The 19,329-nt window shown below is 34.7% G+C and overlaps 2 protein-coding genes across 3 annotated transcripts; one reads left to right on the top strand and one right to left on the bottom strand.

Moving 5' to 3' along the window:
- Positions 1-360: 360 nt before the first annotated feature.
- On the top strand, positions 361-10,669 carry LOC122299507 (LEAF RUST 10 DISEASE-RESISTANCE LOCUS RECEPTOR-LIKE PROTEIN KINASE-like 1.2). Of its 2 annotated transcripts, none has more exons than XM_043109860.1 (4): positions 361-1,160; positions 8,835-8,870; positions 8,983-9,246; positions 9,449-10,669. In XM_043109860.1, the coding sequence occupies exons 1-4, from the start codon at positions 386-388 to the stop codon at positions 10,384-10,386; spliced, it is 2,013 nt and encodes a 670-aa protein (XP_042965794.1). In that variant the 5' UTR covers positions 361-385; the 3' UTR covers positions 10,387-10,669. The 2 variants fall into 2 exon arrangements, with proteins under 2 accessions (XP_042965794.1, XP_042965793.1); XM_043109859.1 differs by lacking the exon at positions 361-1,160 and adding an exon at positions 4,677-5,757.
- An 898-nt stretch (positions 10,670-11,567) lies between these two features.
- On the bottom strand, positions 11,568-15,540 carry LOC122299508 (protein SAR DEFICIENT 1-like). Its single transcript, XM_043109862.1, has 7 exons — positions 15,251-15,540; positions 15,028-15,106; positions 13,785-14,352; positions 13,005-13,165; positions 12,683-12,886; positions 12,418-12,505; positions 11,568-12,151 (listed from the first exon to the last, which is right to left on the bottom strand). The coding sequence occupies exons 1-7, from the start codon at positions 15,352-15,354 to the stop codon at positions 11,874-11,876; spliced, it is 1,482 nt and encodes a 493-aa protein (XP_042965796.1). The 5' UTR covers positions 15,355-15,540; the 3' UTR covers positions 11,568-11,873.
- Between the last annotated feature and the right edge of the window lie 3,789 nt (positions 15,541-19,329).

Raw genomic sequence — 19,329 nt, 5'->3', positions numbered from 1 at the left:
TAACTTTGTACCTAAAGGGAAATATTATAGTAACTAATAAATTAAGTAAAAGTAAATTTATAAATTTTATATAATATGTTAAGAGTTATTTTATATTAAAAATAATTTTATAATAAAAAGTTTTTTAAAAAAATTATTTAAAAAAAAAAATAATTATAATCGTGAATAAATCTATCATGAAATCACTTAAAAAAATTAAATAAATATGATATTTATATAAAAAAATTAAATTTTCAATAGAAAATCTATTTTTCTTAAAACGAATCCACCGTAGTTGCCAACTACTCGACCCATTATTTCAATACCAATATATATAAGCATTACCCAGTTCTGACAAATGGCCAAACTTTTCCTGTTTGTCATCTTTTAGAAGATTTCTTTCACCATGTCACAACCTCTGACCATTTTCCTCGTCCTTCTCTCCCTATTCTTCACAAACTCCTCAGCCACCAATACTAGTTCTCCTCCGACAACATGCCGGCCTTCTCAAAGTACTTGCGGTAACGTTACGATCAGATACCCTTTTTGGCTGCAAGGAAACAACAGTAACACCACGTCCAATGACTCATATTGTGGCTACCCGGGCTTCGGCTTAACTTGCTCGGACGCGGGCCACGAGACTGCCGTACTTTCTTTGCCCAGCGACACTTACTACGTGAAAGACATAAACTACACCGCAAATACCCTAACCCTTGTGGACATCGACGCCACAAACCAGTTGTGTCCGAGGGCGCGTCACAACGTTACTCTGCAGACGCTGCCATTGAATATCTCTGCAGAATATGATCTGAACCTCAGTTTCTACTTCAACTGCAGCAAATATCCTCCACTTTTGCCGGCCATAGGGTGCTTGGACCATCAGTTGATGCGATCTTTTGTGTTTGTGGAGGGAACTGAGAGACTTGCAGGCTTCAAGCCGTGGTCGGAGGTCACCTGCGAGCAGAAAGTTGTGGTGAATGTGATGAGGTCTGCAGTCGAGATTTCGAATTTGATTGGAGGTTTTGGTGGCGCCATGAACAATGGGTTCGTGCTCGATTGGGGAATTCTTGCGAATTGCAGTTCATGCGAGAGGTCCGGTGGGTATTGTGGGTATAACGAAACAGCAGGGGAGTTGCTGTGTTTCTGCAACAATGGCAGCATACGTAGTGGCCGTTGCAAAGGTATGCTTTCTAGTGCATTTCTCCAAGCTTAGAGTCTTGAGCCTCTTTCATAAAAATAAGAATAAAAAGAATAGTCTTGAGTCTGATTGTTTTGGCCTAGAGAAGTACTTCGTTTATAACTGTGCCTATATAGTTATGTGTATATATGTTCTTAATATTTTTTAACTGAAGAAATATATAACAAAAGGAAAACAATCTGAAACCATAGTTAAATGGGATGCAGTGGAGAATCATGATTCGGACTTATCAGAATTTTTATTAGAGTAATGTTAGATACATAAATCTTACGTATTCTCTTTAAAAAAATATGAGATCTATCTTAAAAAATAATTTTTTATATGAATTTCATATAATTTAATTACTTTTTTTTAAGGAAAATAAACTAAATTTACATATTTTAAAATTATAAATATCATTTCTCATTAAATAATCACTGCATATTCCAACAAATTGCTCTGATGAGAAAAACTAAAACTAAATTATTAAATTATATCTTTTAACACAATCGATAGGTCTATATATACTTCTTCATTATAATATAATTAGGCAGAATCTGTCCCCTTTGTTTTAGGCTTATTTTGTATCCTATTATTTAAGTCGCTTACCATGTGGTTAACAAGCCTTGGTTTCTCTAGCTAGATAGCTGATAGTTTTGCTCCCTTTCCCATGTTTGACTTCTGCATATATCTCAATATTTATTTACAATACCATATAGGGAACGTATAACTTTTGATTTCTAGAAAAAGATATTTGTAATAGTAGATTATGCAACTACTAAATAATTGTTTTGAAAAAAATAAATAAAATAAGAAATTTATATAAAAAAATTAATTTTTTAATAATAAATCTCTTTTTTTTTTCAAGTAATTATGTGATATTTATAGTTATATGTAGAATTATTTTATAATTTTTATGTCTATTTTGTGACACAAGTCAAGCTAGTTTACGTCATATTTAAGTGTTTGACATATGAAACTACTCAAAATGTTACATATATTAATGAAATTAAGAACATTAATTAAACTTAAGAAGTTATATTGTTAACTAGAATAATTTAGGATAAATAGGATCCTGATAGAAAAATCAAAAGAAGGTGGGCTTGAAAAGCATGGTCTAGACCAATTCCCTTTGAGCCTAACGACCAAGAGGAGGCCCGTTAATTTCTACAAAAGGATTTTGCTACTGATCAACTATTATTTATGTTGATCCGTATCACACGTTACGTTTTTATTTTTATTTTTTAATTTTTTTAAAAAATCCAAGTTCTCCTTCCCATCCAATTCCCTCCCTCTCTCTCTCTCTCTCTCTCTCTCTCTCTCTCTCTCATCAAGCTCTCTCACTCATCAGCTCTCTATCTCCCACCTCGAGTCTCTCTCTCATCAAGCTCTCACTCATCAGCTCTCTCTCTACTCGGGTCTCTCTCATCAAGCTCTCTCTCTCTCTCATTAGCTGGGTAGAGGTCTTTCAAAATCAAAATGGGTGAAATCGAAATGATCTACCAGATAAAACTTACAACTGGAGAGAAATTGATAATTTTGCTCATGCCACGTATATGTGTGTTTAGCTGACCCAAATAGTAGCTGATGCTAATATTTTTTCTTTATAAAATTAAATTTATAAATTGACATAAATTTATATGATATGTTAGATCTATTTTACAGTAAAAATAATTTTACAATCTAACACACAATATCATACAACGTCAGTATATAGATTTAGTTTTATGGAAACTCAAGTTCCACAGATGATGTTTGATTGTGAAGGCAGAGTAGCGGCCAGCCGGCTGGTGGATGAGGACATCGGATCTGAGTCTGACATTCTCTCCCTAGTAAAAACAGAGAGTTCCTCCTATAATATAGAAGCAAATGAGAAGACCAGGAGCCCAAGAAAAAACAAAGAAGAAATTATGGAATTGTGCATGTCAGCTAGTTAGCGCGTAGATAGTCGTAAACCGTACAATATATAAGACAATGGAGGCCGTGGGGCCAGCTGTAGGGGCGCCGGATTAGAGGACTGGGAATTCACGAAAGAACTTAGTAAAATACATTATTTATCCAGTCTTCTTAGGAGATTGTGCATCACTTCTAGAGTTTTAATCAGATAAAAAGGTAATGTTAGAAAATTCTTAGGTAGTTTTGGAAGGATTCCAATCTTTTAGAGTTTCAATTTGAATTCTTAAGTGTAAAATGTGAAAAGAGATAGATACATGTAATAGAACTTACGGCATTTATGGCTGCCTAAGTAAATTTTTTAAACAATATTAAATACTTAATAAATGTTACATGAAGTCAAACTAGAAAATAGCCAATAAAATATTCTTTAGAGAATATCATTAATACCCCATTTAGAAATTGAATTAAATTAATATCAACTCAATTCAGTCTAATTATAAATTAAATTTAATATTTAAATACACAATTTTCAAATTACTAAACTCATTTTAACTCAAAATCTCTTTATATATTAGACCTACAACCTTTCTTAACTCAACACATATTTACATTTGAGATCCATATAACCCACTCTATCATCCCAACTCACTATTATGTATAAAATACTCAATTCAACTTAACATCCAAACAGAATATTAAGAAAAATGTACTACTTCATTTTAGATTTTGTCATTTTCATTATGTGTAGAAAACTTTTTTAAGTGAATTTTTAAAATCACATAAAATGTACCACATCTACGCATGCATGCGACAGAAGATTCTGAAATATAAGATAAAAATTATTATTATTCGAAAGGTAGATTTTCATAAAAACTCGAAGATATGGAGTCTATCATGCATGCAACATTTATGTTTACTTGGATTATATATTAAGCAATATCATTTTTCATCATTCCAGGATAGAAAAATCAAATTAAAACTAACAGAAACTAAAAGAAAACGTGATTTTAAAGAATTTTCTGTTTTTATTTCCTTGTAAGATTTGCATACTCATGTCTTTTTGTGATCCTGCTGCCATTTTTGAAGAGAGGTTGAAATTGAAATAAATTATTTATATTTCTCTACTTGAGATTTTCAAGTAGAGAAATATGCATATCTATATTTTCTACGTGTATATATATATATGTATAACACACATGCATACATGCATATTGATTCACTCTTACTATTCAATCAAACGTGGCTTGCACTCAACAAGCTCAATTCAATTTATAAAAGATTGTAAATAAAGTAAACGATTAGGATATTATTGCAGAATTGTCGTCGAGCTTCAAACCTAATAATTAAATAAAAAAGATAAATACATAAAAAATTTAATATCATTTTATATGATATATTAAATTTATTTTATAAAATATTTATGTAATTATTTTTTAATAATCTCTGATTTCATTCAAATAATAATAGATACAAGAATCAAATAAATTAAATTTATCTAAGCATTTTGTAAAAATTAAGTGAATTTTACTTTAAAAAAAAAAAAAAAATTAGGCAAGCTTTGACTATTTTGGGGTCGTCATCTCTCTGTTCCATGAACCCGGCTCAGTTCGACATTTTATTGCGTCTTCATATTCAAACCACAACCCTTCTCATGGTCGAAGTCAACACTTTCTCTCTCTCTCTCTCTAATATCAGAAGTCTGCTGGAACCAATCTCCGTCCAAAACAATGGCCGACTTGTTAATTGTTAATGAGAAAACGGAGCCTACTTCTATCGCTTTCCAGTTTTCATTCAACAAAACTATGTCCACCTGCGTCATCTGCAATTCACCTCTAAAACTCTTCATCCATCTCTCTCTCCTAAGGACTCTTTTTTTTTTCTCTCTCTCTCCACGAATATCCTTTTAAACATGGATACCCATCTCTCTCTATCTTCCCTTCTCATCACCCTCTCCTTCTTCTCAACTGTAACACCTCCATCTCACTGCATCGAGGATGATCTTTTCCTTGCCTGCAGTCGTCCCTACGAGTGTGGAAACCTCAAAAACATCTCCTTCCCTTTCTGGGGAGGTGAGCGGCCTCAGTATTGCGGCCACAGAGAGTACAAGCTCGAGTGCCGGAACGATTCGTACACGGTTATGAAATTTGAAGAGCTTGAATTCCGGGTTCTGAACATCAACCAATCTACTCGTATCATGTCCATTGCAAGAGTGGATCTCTGGGACATCCAACATTCTTGTCCCCGAAAGTTCGTCAACACCGCTCTGAACTACACTTTGTTTGATTACAATCATCAAACGGTTCAGAACCTAACTTTAGTCTACAACTGCTCTTCTCCAGCGAATACATCGGAAGAGAAAAGGTTTATGTGCGGTCCAGAAGGTGGTGATAGATATAATTATACTTACTATTTAGACGAAATCAACAATACAGAAGTTGCGAAATGCCGTTCTAATATCAAAGTTCCCATTCTCCGGTGGGGTGGTGCTACTCTTTCTGCTCAGGACCCTCAAGAAACAGGAAACCAGACACTTCAGATAGTATTGAATGAAGGGTTTGAGGTGAAATACCTTTATGGGATGACTTATGTATGTAGCGAGTGTGAGAAATCCGGTGGGAGCTGCGGCTCTAACATGAGCAACAGTACCGCGCCGTTTGTCTGCTTTTGCCCTGGCGAAGTGAACTCTGTTATGTGTCGAAGAGACGGTAAGTACGCACGCACGCTTAATTTCTTGTGTTCTTCCTTCGATTAGGTTAACAATGAAGCGTTGCAGCTTCTTGTTGTTTGCTCTGTTTGGCTGGTATTGCTCATTTCTTCATTAATTAGCCTAAAGTCTGCATAATGGCATAAGATAACAGTTCTTTTTTCTGGGGCCATCCATGGTGCCCCAAAAAAGCGTGTAGAGGAAAAGGAAGAACAGTTCTTTTCAGGGGAGTCGGCATAGTTAACAATCTTGCTTTTCAGGAAGTCGGTATGCTTGTTTCTTTAATAGACATAGCAACAGAGCATTGAAGTAAATAAACAGCAAAAAGATTGTATCTCTTGGCCATTGGAGATCATAGAAGTTTCAGTCAGAGAACTGCAAAATCTGATTGATTAGCCCCTACATTAGTTCTCTTTTCTGTTTAATTACTAGCTCTCCCTATTTTATCATCCCTTTATCATTCTTCAATCAAATGACTAGATAAATATGATTCCGCGTTAGGAGATGATGGTTAAAAAGATGATGAATATCATTTTTCTCAACTCTTATAAACTAATTCCTGGTAGATAATCAACTAGCTGTGCAGAAAGGATAACAACTAGTGATATGCTACCCAATTAATCAATACTGAGAAGAGAAATGATAAACAAAAACTTTATATAATGCTTGTACTGAGCATGCAGGTGGAACCTATTGTCAGATTGATGTTGAAATTTATATAAAAAAATACCATCCTCTTCAAGTTCATGCAGGGATGAGTGTAGTTAAATATCTAGTCTTTTTCTCTGTTTATAAGTTGGAATGATACTTTAAAATTAAAAAATGAAAAGGAAAAAACAGCTGTCATCTGATGAAGAGAAAAATCTTAAGAAATCTGAATTATAAAAAATTTCCCCCTTGACGTGGTCGCATTTGTTGACTGGTCAAGATCGCCCAATCTTGTTTAATTTTGGAGCTCTAGTGGGCAGTGACGCCCTCAGATAGAGATGCTTTAATGCCTTACAGCCTAACCCTGTCAACATTCAAACAGAGGAAATGGTGAGTATTCAACATGTTTATTGCTTGAGATTGATTAGTTTGAGCTGATAATTCGTAGACAATAAATACTGTAAAGTCCGCTTCATACTTCTCTCTACCGCTTGAAATCTTTAAGTTCCAAAATATCTCTTTCCCTGTCACCTGATTAAGAAAACAACAATTGACAACATTTTTAGGTTGCTTCAACCAGAAGTAAACCGACCAATCCGGTGCACATTTCATCATCTAGATAAGTCTAGAGTCTCTAGACCATAATTTTCTCTGCTCATTTACTTTGGGGGCCTGTGAATGGAGACAAATGAGTTCTGTATTTCCTCAACTTTCTGCTCAACCAATCACAGCTTAGCCAAAAGTCATCTACTCCTATAATTTTAGCACCGCCCCAACTTGCCCGGTCCGGAAGTCCACACAAAATTGGAGGGGTCATGGCCTCCTCAGACTTTCTGAGATTGATTCACCATATTCATTATTGGTTCCCCCCCTTCTTATTTTTTAGGAGATTCCCAATCCGTTTTATTCAACTTTTGCCCATTCTCAAGGCAATTATGACATTTTGATGTTATATGATTGTTTTATGTTTATGTATGTATGTATGTATATACTGACACCATATCATATCATCATGATGTCACCATTGAGAGGATGGTTTCTTTTGCCCAAATTTATTTCTTAGCATAGAGTCCAAAATTGTCCATATCAATGGAAAATTACAACCTATAAAAAGAATACAGATTTAGATTTCTTTTGGTAAGAATGATGTGAAATTGACTGAGACATTCAAAAAATTAGACAAGTTATATAGTAAAATAGCAACAATTCTTTTAGTATTTAAATGTAACATAGGGTGAGGATCTTCTTAGGGAGTTGTTGAAGGAGCATATCTTTTTGCTGATGCTTGAAACTTTCTTTTGTCTTTTCCACCAGATTCAAATTCAATCATAAACCAAAAACAAAAACAAAAGGGAAACCATGGAATTTTCATCCAAATGCTTCCTTCCTTTTCTCTGTTCTCCTTTGCTTCTTGCTTCCTTCCACCACAAATGAACCTCCAAAACTTTCTTTATGTCCTAAAATCCTTCTCATATATGCATTTTTTCTTCTTCTTCACCACTTTTAGTCTATCACTCACATCCCTGACATAAAATTTCAAGCCTGCCTACCTCGTACTTGTGGCAATGACCCAAATAAAATGTCAACTTCACAGGCTTGTTGGAAATGAATCATACTGAAATTCTAAAGATGGGTTTCTTGCTGTTTGTGACTAGAAAATGACATAATTACCTTGATGTTGGAATGTCTGATTGGTTTAGCATTTCATTGATTCTGCAGAGTCTGCTGCTTCATCTTCCAGTGGTCGTTTAGTTTTTCTGTCTAGTCTACCTTCAGTCAGGTCAAAAAAGTGGAAATCAAATCACTTCCTAGAAAATGAAACATTTAGCTTTGGAAGACTTAAATGCACCATTAAGTCGACGACTAAGAAAACAAGCATTTATTTTTCTTTGTGGGCAACTATTTCTAATGACTGCTAGATGTCTAGTCCTACCTGTCTCCAGTTTCAAAGTCAATGTTTGAAATAAGAATTAGTATGACTTAGAGGGGTGAGAAATCATGATGATGCAAGGCGGATATTAAGCTATAATAGAAAAAAAGAGGACCTGTTGAGGAAGTTAATGTAGAGTCGTCCTGTTTCTGGAGTGTTCAATAAATTGAATAGTTAGTAAATGGGCAGATATTCTTTCATACTCTTTATACCCGTAGCTTTGGTAACTGAACAAAGTTTCTTTGGAAAACAGAATTTTTAGCACAGAAAATGGTGGGTTTTGGGTTTGACAGGTTTCTCCTTTTTTCCTTTTTGTCAGCCTTTCTCCAACCCATCCCACCCCATCTCTTTCCTCTTTTACATTTAGTAGAAAATATATTCTACCTGTCTTATAGTTGATGCCTCTACTACTTTTGATCTTACAACTCATCTTCCTTCTTTGCTTTATGCTTCTTTCCTTTCAAGTATTCGTATATTGATTTCATCGTTTACTGTTGCAGATCGGAAAAAGGATTGGTGGCTGCAGGCTGGAATAGGTAATGCATGCATCCATTTTCATCCTTTACCTGTCCTCCCATCTGTAGTGTATCACAGCATTTCTGCATTTTGGTCATCAACCTGAGCTTTTTGGCACTCCTTTTTATCCAGGTGCTGGCACAGCTGCTGTAACCGTGGTTATAATTATGTGTATAATCTTCTGTATCTATCAACAACGCAAAAAGAATAAATATGTGCCCTCATCCTTGAGATCTCCAAACACCTCTTCTCATCCATCTTCAACAGTAGGTTCTGAGATGGGAAGTACCTACTTTGGAGTTCATCTCTTTAGCTACACCGAGCTTGAGGAAGCCACCAACAATTTTGATTCAGACAAAGAACTCGGAGATGGTGGATTTGGTACCGTATACTATGGTAAGACGCCCTCCCTTCCTCGCTAAACACATACAAACCGATTACATATTATCCAAAAATCTAATTATTAACACAGGACTAAATACGCACTGATGTAGAAGTCAGCCACAATTTAACATAAACATCATGTTTTAAGTTTTTTTATATAAAGTTCTGCGATAAATGATGTATTTATGCACTGATTTGGCATTTTTTTGAGTAGGCAAGCTTCGAGATGGGCGTGCTGTTGCTGTCAAGCGTTTGTATGAAAACAACTGGAAGAGAGCCGAGCAATTCATGAACGAAGTTGTCATCCTCACTCGCCTACGCCACCAAAATCTCGTCTCCCTTTACGGTTGCACCTCTCACCGCAGCCGTGAACTCGTGCTTGTCTATGAATACATTCCCAATGGCACTGTCGCCGATCATCTTCACGGCGAACGAGCAAAACCCGGTGCACTGCCCTGGTCTACACGAATGAACATCGCCATAGAGACAGCAAGCGCTTTGGTATATCTACATGCATCTGACATCATCCACCGCGACGTGAAAACAAACAATATTCTCCTCGACAACAATTTTTGTGTCAAAGTTGCAGATTTTGGACTGTCTCGTCTCTTTCCAACACATGCCACCCATGTTTCTACTGCTCCACAAGGGACTCCTGGATATGTCGACCCAGAGTACAACGAATGCTACCGGCTTACAGACAAGAGTGATGTCTTTAGCTTCGGGGTGGTCTTGATCGAGCTTATTTCATCCATGCCTGCAGTTGACATCACACGACATCGACAGGAAATCAATCTGTCAAACATGGCTATCAACAAGATCCAAAACCACACTTTACACGAGATTGTCGATCCATCTCTTGGGTTTGAATCAGATTACAGTGTAAGAAGAATGATATTTGCTGTGGCGGAGTTGGCATTTCAGTGTCTGCAACATGCCAAGGAAATGAGACCATCCATGGCAAAGTTGCTGGAAACACTAAAAGAGATACAAAATACGGATTACATTAAACATGACAAGGTGGAAGACCAGTTAGATATATCTGCAGATGATGAAATTGTGTTGTTGAAGAGGCATCATTCGCTGCCAGTTTCTCCAGATTCTGCTCTGAATTGGATTAGCACCTCTTCAGGATCAACTGGCAGTATTTAAATTACACTCCACTTTTCAGGAAAAAGAAAAAAGGTTCTGCACAAGTAAATCTGCTGAAAAATGATATCTTGATGGAGAGTAAGAGATGTAGATATATATATATATATATATATATATTATGTAAGAGCTGTCATGGGTTTATTTGGGTCCATGTTTTCGCAAGTAGATTGATTTATTCTTTTCTGCTAACAAAGAGAAAGAGTGCCAATAGAACATATCCTATTTTGTTTTATTATTTCGATTGTGCGCTGTAATTAAGAAATTATGAGCCATTTTTCTGGAATTTGTAGTACTCTAGTCCACATGAACCTGGATCACCTCGTATTAATCTGTATCAAACAATTGAGATTCAACTCAAGATATGGGACAATGAAGTTTGTGTAGAATAATAAGGGACAATGAAGTTGATACCCTCTCTTTTATATATATAAAAAAAACATGTACTTAAAAAATCTCGTTTTCAATGGGCTCTAACATCCTCAAACGAGAAATCAGGATTCTCTACAAATTTTTTAACTCGAATTTTTATGGGTGGAAAAGATATGTAAACCCCTACTCTATTTAGTGATGAAATCACATTATTTATAGAAAATATTTAATATTGTGGGAACTACAAATAATGTCTAAACCTCTTCAAAAAACTTGCTTTTTATGTGAATAATAATGATTCTCCCCATGTGTTTTAAAGGCAAGGGAAGTGTTATTATTATTATTTTTAATATGATAGTACTCTAAATTTTAATGAATGCACTCACTCATTACAAAGGAAAATCATGGTTACACCTGGATACCTAGAGTTACTGATTGTCTCAAAATTAGACAAGGGAAGTGCTTCACCCACAAAGTGTTCTCGTAAAGTAAATTCATAAACTGATATAATTTAATATAATATATTAAATTATAAAATTATTTTTATTAAAAAGTAAATTTATATTTGACGTAGCATATTAATTTTGTTTTTTGTTTTTTTAAAATCTGCCATTTTCAAAACTCACTAGTTTGAGGAAATAGTTGTATAGTGTACAGCCTCAACTGGACTAACAAGGAAACAAGCAAAGACCAAATTAGACTGACCTTTAAGTGGGTCATGCCCTCTCTCTCTCTCTCTCTCTCTCTCTCTCTCTCTCTCTCTCTCTATATATATATATAATATAACGGCTAAACACTAAATGAAAAAAATATATGAAAAAGAATGAACAAACTTTTGTTACATTGCTTTCTTTTCAAACTGATTTGACAATTCACTAATATATAGATATTAATTAATTTACAGAACCTGCGGCTGATTGAATACTAAACTATAAAAATGCGCAAGGCATGTGCACTTTGGGGGTTCCCTTTGCACCTAAACTAATTAATTAACAACATGATCACACCTCATTATTGGGTGCTATATATATATTATATATTGCCTATATATGTATATTTTTTATACACACATACATGCACCTGAGATCTATGCATATAATCTATCTATATATATATCTTCAACAGTAACTGAAGAAAGACTTTGGATTCATTACTTCTCCATCTGATGATTCTGAGATATTGCTATAGTTCGTGATAATGGGATTTTCAATTGGCATGTTATAGTCTATTGCCGAGTCATGACTGCACCCACTCTGTACTGATCCACTGCCTAACCCGCCGTACATGACCATAGGATGATCAACAGGTCTTTCGGGAAGGAAGCTATACCCCGTGTCATGGTGAAATGGTCTCAGTACTTCTACTTGATGGTTGGGATATTGCTCGATCGTTTCACCTGTATATAATTTTTCATTTGTTTGTTATTAGAGAGATATTAAACGTTCTTCATCTTATATTTTATCATCTCAAATCGCATATTTATATATATATATATATATGTAAGACATTTTTTAAGTAACTTACACATGAAATCACTCAAATTATGTCATATCAGTCATATCAGTAAGTGTGACTAAGGATAACAAAATTTAGGATAAAGAAAAGAATTGCTAGATTAAAGAGAATGCAGATACTTGTAAAGACAATTGAATATATATATACCTTGCGTTAGTAAGTTAGCAGTCTCATCCACCTCTTGCAAGGAACTCCAATTTTCATACGCTACCCTTGTCAAGCTCTCAATATTGGCCTGCAAATACCAACAACAACAACATCATAAACATTGATTTTAGGCCATTAATTAGCTTGCCACTATTTGAGATTTGCATGCATGCATGAACATGATGATGATGATGCTTGCAAAACAAAAGACTTGGAAAAAATGATAAACCATAAATGAAATAGATCATATATCGATCAAATATACCCTGTTGATGTTTATGTTCAAATCCCTCGACGTTGGGTATATAAGTTGCCCATCAATTTCAGCCTTAACAACTTCGCATATAGGATTCAAGAAGATGGCAAAGTTGTTTTCCCTTAGAGCGTACAATTTGTTGCCCAAAACGCATGTCCTAGCATGCTTTAGTGTTGCATCCCACATTTTATCAGACATTCCAGCACCCAAAATCTGTTGGCAAAACAATATTCATTCATCATGAGTAAAAATAAGTTCATTATTTGGAAGCATGCACGAAGGTTTTAAATATACTTCTTTCGATTTAACTTAGGATAAATATGAAACATACGCTTCTAAGTTTTTGGGGGTCGACAACGGACAATTTCAGGAAGTCTTGTACATTGTTAATTCCCTCAGATTGCAGCTTCTTATGGAAAGCTCCCTCTTTCCCAATCTTCTGTAGGCGCCAAACTTCATCCGCCAACTTTGGTGGATGATGCTTCTTGTACACTTCAAAACAGATTAACATTTCATCAGTTCATGCCTTTATATTTTATGTCTATTCATTTTAAATTATCTTACTGATGTGACACATTTTAAATGTTTTTATACGATAATCACTTAAAAAATATATATACAATGTTAATAAGACAAAAAAAGAGACCTAAGATAATTAAGTATTAATGTTACCAAACACAACAGACTGCCGGCTAAACGTGCATGTAAAGAAATGAAATTACAAGAGCAAACTAAATGACAAGGCAAGGTTTCTTATATTGCATCGGATGGCTTTGATTGATCAACAACAGATGGTGTCTTATATATCTATGGTTTGAAACATTGCAACTTGGGCAATTGTGAGTTGGGACCATATGTCGAGCATCGATCTTTCCCGACAAATATATAATTTAGAAGTATTAAACGCAAAACTATTGGCTTTATGTTGACAGAAAGTCCTTGTTTGGTTTGGAGGAGTGAAAGTTTCCGTTGTCTTTTATGATTGAAACATATACAGCTAATTAATGGTGACTTTGAAATGCATGGAAAAGCAAAGGAAGTCATGTCTTCTATATTTTCATATCCTGAACTAAAATTATTGTAAGAAATAAACGATAATTAAGAAACTTACATTCTCCACGATGATCTTTGACGACAAAAGCTTCAGTCATGGCTTCATAAATTCTAACACCTTGAGAGTTGCTTCCCGGAGCAACTTTTGCACCGATCCTGAATTTCCGGCTCCGGATCCAGCTTGAGTTGTCTGTGAACTCTATATCTCCAGCAATAGTAGCGATTCCCTTCCTCATGGTGATAGTTACCTCTCCGGCAAGCAATGGCCTCTTGCCAGTTCTCTCCTTTACGATTTTGCTATCATATTCTTCAGCAGTCCAAGCATCACAATCACCAAGAGGAAAGTCCCCGTCAAGAACAACAATTTCTATTTTGATTGGGTGAGGAAAATGCACAAGACCCATTTGATGATCTCCGGTAACACTTGTGTCTACGAGGAGGACTTGAAGTGGGTTGTTTTCAATGTCCACAATCTTACTTCCAGTGAATATGGGAAGTGAAAGTTTCTTACTGAAAATCAGTCGGAGACTTGATGCAGGCTCCGGTGCTTGGATTCGCAATGAAGGTGATCTGGTTATAGATAATTGAGAAAATCGGTTTAGACCATTCTCCACCTCTTCTTTCACCTGAAAATTAAGTCCATGCAATAATTGAGTAAAATCTCGCAGAATAACTTCACAAAAGGCGGCCAATTAATACTTAAAAGTATGGTTTTTCTTAATCAATGCAATATCCATTTTGGTAGGGGGTTATGTTCACCCACAAAAACTTATTCATTTTATTCATGATTAGAGCTTAGAGTTCTCCATGATAACACTATCGAAAATCTGGAAAAAAATCAATATCTCAAGTAGTTTTTACCCAAAATTTAGGGCCTGGCCTCAAGTAAAAAGAGATGAACACATGATAAATGATCTCACATCATATATTGTCGTTTATATCGATTTTTTAAGTGTTCTACTCCACGTGTTCATGCATCTCTCTCACTTGAAACTGTCATCATGATCTGAGTTTGAGGGGATGCACATGATCATTCACAGTTCCATACAGCATATATTCATGCGAGAGACATAAACGCTTTTTTAAAAATATAGAAGCAAGTTATATAATTGCACATGTAATTGGCCGGCCTCTTGTAATTGCGGTGAGCTCCTACTTAAATAAGCCGCTTGTGGAGTGTTTGTTCATTAATTTTTATATCCAAAGGTTCCCATAATATCAACAAGATTCTCACTGATACATTAGGGCCCGAGTAATTAGAATGACACATATAAATATTAGCTAAGGTCATGATCACATACCACTCTTCTGAGCAAAGGTTCCAAGCTGTTTGAGAAAAGGTTCTGCAAGGAATTCACCATTACCACCTCTCCAATAACACTGTCAAAGATCATAAACGTTAGAAGTTTCCTTTGCAGCTTTGCAACATAACTAAGAAATAACTTCCTCTGCAGCTAAACTATTATTAATCAGAACGGGAAAATTGCAAATTGTAGGTAAGAAAAGCCATATGAATATACATACGAAGCAAAAGAATATCTGGGTTTCTTCCTTTTCTCGCCAGCTGCAGCTAGCTGATCATCTTCCTTGGACGATTCGGATTCATTAAATAAGCGTTTCGCCGCCATTTTCTACAGAACTTAACTCCAAAACGAGTCAGTGAGAGAGAGAGAGAGAGAGAGAGAGAGAGAGGTTGGAGGGATGACTTTGATCAACTTGGGGAGAAGGCCATAGCTCTATATTTATATTCATAAGATGGGTGGAGTACTCAGAAGGTGAGTAATTCAATAAATAATTGATGTTTTAGGAAAAAAAAATGAAAAAAGAAAGAAGCTTCATGGAATCATGGAGGAAGGAGCTGGGTAAGAATGGCACGCAGTCACGACGTGGCCTTTTTTTCGGATGTAATGACTTTGACGTCAACCTTCTCCAAAGTCAACTTCTCTCTCTCTCTCTTCCTTTCGTTTTGTGGGGGCCTACTGATCATCGGCTTAGATTCATCCTGGACGTTGGACACTCATCCTAGCTACCAGTATACTACATCATGTGCACGTATCATGATCAGCGCGCGTGATATAAATATATATAATATATATACACATGAGAAATAGTTTAGTTAGAAAGTGATTATACAAAAATAAATTTATAAAATTACGTAATAACTTGATATAATATGTTAGATTGTAAAGTCATTTTTATCGTAAAGTAGATCTAACTAATCACATGATTACATGAAGTCACGTCAGTTTGTGAATTTACTTTTATGTAAATTTTTTATGTATCACTTATTTATGCATATATAATATATATGTGTGTATAAATGTGTGTATGTATTATATTGATTTGTTTATGTCAATTAGGTTATGGAGAGAAGTAGAAGCTAGCACACAATTGTCAAGGAGTACTTCAGTTTCTCGGAAGGGTCGACTCATGATAATATTTGTGGAATTAGTGGGGTTTCAAAACTCACCAACCCCTTTGTTTTCAACTATTTATATTAATTAATCTATAAACCTATTATTATACATATAAATTTATTTAAGTGGGGGTAATTTCAAAGATATATATATATATATATATATTTAATTAGCCTCATGTCTATGTATTAATAGAATTCAATATTATTTATGAAAAAAAAATAATTCTAAACTACTTAGTTTTTTTTTATGTTTAATTAGAAAATACATTGATACTGTCCTTATTTTTATTCTAGATTTTAACGTTATTATTTCAACATAATCACTTAACAGAAATAATGCCAAAATCTCCTTTGCTATAATTTCTCTAACTGCCATTACCTGTCATATTCTTCTTTTCACATAATTCCAAATTTAATTCTTTCTCAATATTTTGATGTTGATCTCTAATTAATTTGCTGCAGATGGGAGAATTCTGTCTTACATACGTTGAAGGGTCTCGATCAACCAACTCGGCCACTTGGTAATTCAAATAAATATTTCTTATGCCGCGTGGTCGATTGTAAGTTCTTTGATCTTTCTGGCTATGAATATTCTAAAATGCTTTCATGTCCACAAAAGAAATTCCACAAGATCAGTAAATTTACAAAATACTGATATAATCTAGTTTAATATGGTTCATTAAATTGTAAAATTATTTATATTGCAAAATAGTAAATCTAACGATGTATCATATGAAGCCATATTAATTTGTAGATTTACTTTTATAGAATCTCTAATGAATTAATATCACTTTATGAGTTTACTTATACTAAGATCACTTCTTTAACTTAAGCATCAGAATTCCACCGTCACCCTATACCATCATCTTACTTCATTATAAGTATCTGTATAGTTGGTTATGTGAAACACGTCCTTAACAAGTGGTAACAGATCAAAAGTAGAATATTGATATATGGAAATTATATTCTTAAGTTGATGAATAGAGCATACATAAGAAAGTATTTATATAGTATAATTTGATTTGGAAGATAAATTTTAAAACTTGAACGTCTTTACAAATCAAATCTTAACATTTAAATATTTTGGATAGAAGTACTTGATAAAAGAATAATTACTCTATTCTATTACAAATTACGCTACATCGCAACTAATTAATTTATCTGAAAAATACCAACAACATGAGTTACAACAGAAACAAGATCCTACTAATATCTGTATATTAATAATGCAACCAGAAATAGAAAACAAGCTAGGTGTGAATAGAGTTCGATGATCTGCAGCTAGCGCTGCACGCAGACTGCAAACGAAAGAACATTTCGAAGCAGTTTCCATGCACATTCTCAAAAGCAACGAACCGTGTGGAGATCGATCATCATGTACAGGAAAATTAATTAATTTATAACGATATCCACTTAATTCCTTAGTTTTTGATTTTTGAAGAGCTTAATTCTCATCATCATGATCATAAATGCATGAGTTTAGATCAGTAGTACTAATTCCAGTTTTGCAGTTTTCACTGCACATGATATTGATGCATATTGCGCCGCGTACTTCTCGATCGATCTCATGGCCCAAAAGCTAGCTACATGCAGGACAAAGGTAACACGGTTTATCAAAACATCATCACGGCCGAGTGGAAAAGGATGGAGAGAAGATTCCAAAAATATGGATCATACCCCACAAAAAATGTTGTTTTCTGTTGTATTTTCCATCAATCAGTAGTAGTTGTCGGAATATTGAGTTTATTAGGAAGAAAAAACGAGTCATGAAAGGAGAAGCTAATAAATCTCATATGAGGAATTAATAAGTGTTTTTTCCAAGTTTAGAGTAATTGACAAATAACGTATTATATCAAGTCGTGTCAATATCAATTTTTTTGTAACTAAAACATTTCTCGTAATAATAATTTTGTCATCCCGGCGTGCGGTGCCGCAAGAACCTGCTCATGAATTTCACAAATCATGAAATTTTGCCAGGCTTTCCAACGAGAAGGAAAGGTAGGAAGGTAGGAGGCAGGCAGGCATGCAGTTACGTAGCAGATCAAAGGAGGTTGATGTTGATAGAACTGATACTTTTCAACAAAGTGCTTCTGCTTTTCCCGGAAAAAGACCCAACAGAATCAAAGATCTTATGTATATTTTAAGGCTTAAGAAACAGGAGAAAATAAGTTGTGAGTGGGCCGGGAGAGCTCAGCAGACTGCAAATAAACGAAAGAACTGACATTTCAGAGCACAATTTCCATGCATATTCTCAACAAAACTTGCAATATTGGTTATTATTGCCATCTACGTATCAGTGTCTTGCCAATCATGTGGGATCAAATAAATCAATGAAACGCGTGCAGATCCATGTGCACCAGGCTCGAACTCATCTCGAGACTACTAGTACAATCATTAAATCTCCCTAGGTCCCGACTCACGAGGCATTGTTAATGGTGGGTCATGACTAGAGACTAATCCCACTAATTTGCACCAACTAGCGGAGAGACTGCAGGCAACTGCACGTTGTGCCGTGTTGTTCGGGGACCATGAAGATCAGCCGGTCCTATAAATGCTTTGGACTCAAAACTCAAAAAGGACAAAGGGGGACGAAAAGGGTGAGTTTTCCATTAATTAGTAACACACGGTTGCTCACGCGGTTAAGAAACATAGAGAGAAACTTCCAAATTATTATATGAATCAGATTTCCCTACAAATTAATGTCGTTTTCTGTTGTATTTTCCATAAATCACTAGTAGTTGTTGAAATGGACTACGTCTAGAATAGAAAGTGATGGACTCATTTTGAAGATCATTACTTGAAAAATGATCTAGACAACCAATTAAGTCCACAAACACCATTAAGTGCATGTTTGGGAATACGGTGGAAAATATAACTTATAATTTTAAGACTTAAAACTTATAATTTAAGTAATAAGTTCTATTATTAAAAGTTATTTACTGTTTGGTAACTATATGTTTAAAATACTTTTAAACATGTTACGTTTGTTTAGAAACAAATTAAAAAAGTACTTTACGAGGTAGAAATGACGATTATCCGAATTTTTAAAGATTATAATCATATTCTGGAAAGTTTGAAAGTTGTAATTATCTTAAATTTATATAGATATATTCATCCATTGACAGTCTTTTTAACATTCGAATTACGTTCTGCATTATCCGGAAAAGCTCGTTTGAGGAAATTG

Source organism: Carya illinoinensis, chromosome 16 (assembly GCF_018687715.1).
Source record: "Carya illinoinensis cultivar Pawnee chromosome 16, C.illinoinensisPawnee_v1, whole genome shotgun sequence".
NCBI classification, from domain to species: domain Eukaryota; kingdom Viridiplantae; phylum Streptophyta; class Magnoliopsida; order Fagales; family Juglandaceae; genus Carya; species Carya illinoinensis.
Note: the sequence above shows the minus strand (reverse complement) of the source record. Positions and strands in the feature narration are given on the sequence as shown.

Excerpts from the sequence above, each read along its gene's own strand:
- LOC122299507 (XM_043109859.1), top strand. The coding sequence starts at position 4,962 with ATGGATACCCATCTCTCTCTATCTTCCCTTCTCATCACCCTCTCCTTC. Across the intron at positions 8,871-8,982 it reads GTGGCTGCAGGCTGGAATAG|GTGCTGGCACAGCTGCTGTA; the intron begins GTAATGCATGCA and ends CTTTTTATCCAG. Across the intron at positions 9,247-9,448 it reads ATTTGGTACCGTATACTATG|GCAAGCTTCGAGATGGGCGT; the intron begins GTAAGACGCCCT and ends TTTTTTGAGTAG.
- LOC122299508 (XM_043109862.1), bottom strand. The coding sequence starts at position 15,354 with ATGGCGGCGAAACGCTTATTTAATGAATCCGAATCGTCCAAGGAAGAT. Across the intron at positions 12,887-13,004 it reads ACCCCCAAAAACTTAGAAGC|ATTTTGGGTGCTGGAATGTC; the intron begins GTATGTTTCATA and ends TTTTGCCAACAG. Across the intron at positions 12,506-12,682 it reads TGAACATAAACATCAACAGG|GCCAATATTGAGAGCTTGAC; the intron begins GTATATTTGATC and ends TGGTATTTGCAG.